This window comes from Marmota marmota, unplaced genomic scaffold, assembly GCF_001458135.2.
Source record: "Marmota marmota marmota unplaced genomic scaffold, marMar, whole genome shotgun sequence".
Taxonomy (NCBI): Eukaryota; Metazoa; Chordata; class Mammalia; order Rodentia; family Sciuridae; genus Marmota; species Marmota marmota.
This window is the reverse complement of record NW_026007605.1, coordinates 1-4,020: the sequence shown is the minus strand read 5'-3', so window position 1 is coordinate 4,020 and position 4,020 is coordinate 1. Positions and strand designations below refer to the sequence as shown.

At 63.7% G+C, this 4,020-nt stretch overlaps 1 protein-coding gene across 1 annotated transcript; it reads left to right on the top strand.

The window, feature by feature from the left end:
* Positions 1-334: 334 nt before the first annotated feature.
* Positions 335-4,007, top strand: LOC107134675 (collagen alpha-2(VI) chain-like). Its single transcript, XM_015476743.2, has 6 exons — positions 335-652; positions 840-875; positions 1,054-1,099; positions 1,180-1,332; positions 1,458-1,910; positions 1,994-4,007. The coding sequence occupies exons 3-6, from the start codon at positions 1,066-1,068 to the stop codon at positions 2,419-2,421; spliced, it is 1,068 nt and encodes a 355-aa protein (XP_015332229.1). The 5' UTR covers positions 335-652; positions 840-875; positions 1,054-1,065; the 3' UTR covers positions 2,422-4,007.
* The last annotated feature ends 13 nt before the right edge of the window (positions 4,008-4,020 follow it).

Genomic DNA, 4,020 nt, shown 5'->3' with positions numbered 1-4,020 from the left:
GGTATGTGGGTGGGTAGGAAGACAGGTGAGCAGGTATGTGGGTGGGTGGGAAGACAGGTGAGCAGGTATGTGGGTGGGTAGGAAGACAGGTGAGCAGATATGTGGGTGGGAAGACAGGTGAGCAGGTAGGTAGGTGGGTGGAAGGACAGGTGAGCAGGTATGTGGGTGGGAAGACAGGTGAGCAGGTAGGTGGGTGGGTAGGAAGACAGGTGAGCAGGTGGGTGGGTGGACAGGTGGGTGAGTGGGTGAGTAGACAGATGGTGGGTGGAAAGGTGAGCAGGAGGATGATGGGTGGGTGGATGGTGGATGCGTGGATGAGTGGAAGCTTTGGGTTTGAGGATGAGGGTGAGTCAGGTCTTGGGGTGAGCAGAGCATGGGTAGCCTGAGCTGTTTCGGCTGCTGTCTTTCGAGCTCTTCTGTGGCCTATGGGCCCCCTGCCCCTCTGGCAGGCCAGGCTCTGAGGCATTCCTAGGGTGTGGCCCAGCCGCCCGATTCCTGATGCCCACCCTACCCCAGGCGGGGACTATGGGGTGGGGGGCAAGACTCCTTTGGGGTGTTTGCTGAGCCTGCCTGCCCTGTTCCTTCTCAGGCAGATCCTGGTCCCCCTGGTGAGCCAGGCCCCCGGGGGCCCAGAGGAGTCCCAGGACCTGAGGTAGGCCATCTCTGTCCCTTTACCCCTCGGTCCCCAGCCCCTGCACAAGCCAGGTCAGTGCCTACCTGGCTTGTCGCTCTGTCTGCCCCTGGTGTGTGCGGCCCTGTCTGCAAGGGGCAGTGGCATCAGGAGTCAGCACCCTGCCCAGCCCCGGGCCTCAGGTCTCACTTCACTGTCCCTCCTCCAGGGTGAGCCCGGCCCCCCCGGAGACCCAGGCCTCACGGTAGGTGTCACCTGGGGTGGTGGGATCCACATCCTCCCTCCCAAAAATGAGAGGGGCAGTGAGTGCAGGGGCGTGGGCTGGGTGCTGTGGGGGCAGGTGGATGCAGGCTCTCTCCCTGGGGAGGCTCCCGGGGCCTGGAGGGCCCGCCTGCCCTGGACACGGCCGTGCTCTGCTGCAGGAGTGTGATGTCATGACCTACGTGAGGGAGACCTGTGGCTGCTGTGGTGAGTCGGCATGGCCCAGGGGAGCCGGCGGGGTCCTGGGGTTTCTCACGGCACCCACTGTTGACCCTGCCATCCCCCAGACTGCGAGAAGCGCTGTGGGCCCCTGGACGTGGTCTTCGTCATCGACAGCTCAGAGAGCATCGGCTACACCAACTTCACCCTGGAGAAGAACTTTGTCATTAATGTGGTCAACAGGCTGGGGGCCATGGCCAAGGACCCCAAGTCAGAGACCGGTCAGTGAGGGCAGGGCAGAGGCCGGGCAGGACAGCTGGAAGTGGCGGGAGGCTCTCTTCCCAGGCTGGCCGGCCATAGAGGGGCCTGGGCAGGTCACTGGCCACACTCACACTTGCCCCCACAGGGACCCGCGTGGGCGTGGTGCAGTACAGCCACGAGGGCACTTTCGAGGCCATCCAGCTGGACGACGAGCGCATCAACTCCCTGTCCAGCTTCAAGGAGGCCGTCAAGAACCTGGAGTGGATTGCGGGCGGCACCTGGACACCGTCAGCCCTCAAGTTCGCCTACAACAAGCTCATCAAGGACAGCCGCCGCCACAAGACCCGCGTGTTCGCTGTGGTCATCACGGATGGGCGCCATGACCCACGGGACGACGACCTGAACCTACGGGCGCTATGCACGGGTGACGTTACCGTGACGGCCATCGGCATTGGTGACATGTTCCACGAGCGCCACGAGAGCGAGAACCTGTACTCCATTGCCTGTGACAAGCCGCAGCAGGTGCGCAACATGACCCTCTTCTCTGACCTGGTGGCCGAGCGCTTCATCGACGACATGGCGGACGTCCTCTGCCCTGGTGAGCTGCTGCCCAGCCCCTTCCAGCAGGTCCAGAGCAGCCTGGCTGTGGCTGACCCACACCTGTCTCTCCCTCTCTTGCAGACCCCCAGATCGTGTGCCCGGAGCTTCCCTGCCAAACAGGTGACGCAGGCGCCCCCCAACCCAGAGTAGCAGAGTGGTGCCTCCTCTCCCGCAGCAGGGTGGGCAGAGGGCTGGACGGCCTGGGCAGGCTGCTGCGGAGGCACCGCCTGGGACCCCAGGCCCAGCCCAGCCAGGAGGGGGTGTGTTGGGGTGGCTCCAGGATGCAGGATGACCTGGTGACACCCCAGGCACTGCTGGCGTGGGTGCTGTTGGCCTGGCTCTGCAGTGGGTCAGCCTCTGGGGTCAGCAGTGTTTCAGGGTGGAGGGTCCCTGGCACCACCAGAGCATGGGCAGGCACAGCTCCTAGGAGACACATTTGCTGCCACCTCCATGGCCACTGCTGCAGGGTGGTTGGGCGAGGAGGAAGAGGACAAGATGGGATGGGGTAGCCAGAGCGGCCAATGAAGAGGGAGGAGGAGGGAGAGAGGACAGGGTTGAGGTAGAAGGCTTGTCTCCTTGGGGGTCTGCCGTTGCCCAGGGCAAGGGGGCACGGAGAGGTGCTTCAGGCCCTCGGGTGAGCCCTATCCCCTCCAGGAGGGGGACCCCAGGCTACACTGGGATCTCGGGCCACCATGGAGATGGAGGGTCACCAGCAGCCATCTCTGTGGCCTCTGCCTCTGGAACTCAGTGCTCCTCGGCTGTCTGAGCTGAGGTGCCCACCCACCCTGGAAGGACAGGGAAATGAGTCGGGCCTCACACTTGCTGGGACAGAGGGCATGGCCAAGGACACACTGCCCAGGCCTTGCCCTTGGTGTGACTGTGGGGCTCGGCGCTACCCAGAGACCCCAGGGCTGGCAGGAGAGCATCAGTCCTGGTCTCTGCTGGGCGAGACCCCCAGCTAGACCCCAGCTCCAGCCCTGTCAGGTATGTGGGGAGCAGTGCCCTCAGTGGGCAGCTGGCGCCCAGATGGCCTGGGTGAGGTCCAGACCAGCGGGGTCTGCACAGAGGAGGCTGATGCCACACCCAGCCTGTGGGCAGCTGGACCCCTGGGCACAGGAGCCAAGCCTTGGCCTTGGCCGGGTCCCAGCGTTCTCACCTGGCCCCTGGTTGAGGCTGGGAGCTTTGGGTTCCCGCAGAGCATGCTGGCAGTAGGTGTCCGCAGGTCTTCCTGAAGCTCCTGGCCCACTGGGGTTTCAGGGAGGAGATACTGGACCTACCGCCGGCTTGTCCTGCATCTGTCGAGTGGCTGTGGGCTTCCTCTGACCCTCAGCTCAGCCGGCCTGCTGCAGTCCGCTTGCTGCTATGGTAGATGCAGCTGTGCATGGCCTGCTGGTGTCGCATCCAGGGCCTGGCTGTGCTCAGGAGTGGCGTGGCCTCAGGGTGCAGGACATGGCTCTGGGAAGGTGACAGAGGACCTGGGGGAAATGAGGACCTCTGACACTCTCGCCCCCACTCCCCTGAAGCCTCAGGACCCTACGTGAATGGAGTGGCCCCTAGGAGATCCTCCCTCCTTCCGGGCCTCCTGATCCCTCTGCAGAGTTTACAAAGCTCCACCCCCCTCCTTTTTGGCCTTTTGAAACTCAAGTAAGTGAGTGTGGTGACCATGAGGAGCTCACCTGCCCTCAGATGTCCTGTGGGTCCTTGTGGGCACCTCCCATATGAACACCGCACCAGTGGACACCACCAGCTCAGGCCCAGCCCTGACCTTCTGGGTCAAACAGCCCAGCCACCCTGGGCCGATACTAGGCAGGGGCTGGTTGTGACTGTGTCAGGCTGCAGAGGCTGTCAGCAGGACAAGCCAGGCACAGGCTTAAGCCTCTGAGAACGAGGTGGCCTGGTAATGACCACAGTGGTGGAAACCGGCATAGCGACTTCTAGAGCTAGAGGGTGCAGGGCCAAGGACTGAGGGGGCTGTAACTGGCCGCCTGCATTTGCCCATGACTACAGTCTGACCCCAGGGCAGGAGCCAGTTAGACCAAGATGCCCACCAGAGTCAGGCCTCCCCTCCAGCAGGCATGGGGAGCCAGAGATAGAGAGACAGGGGGTCC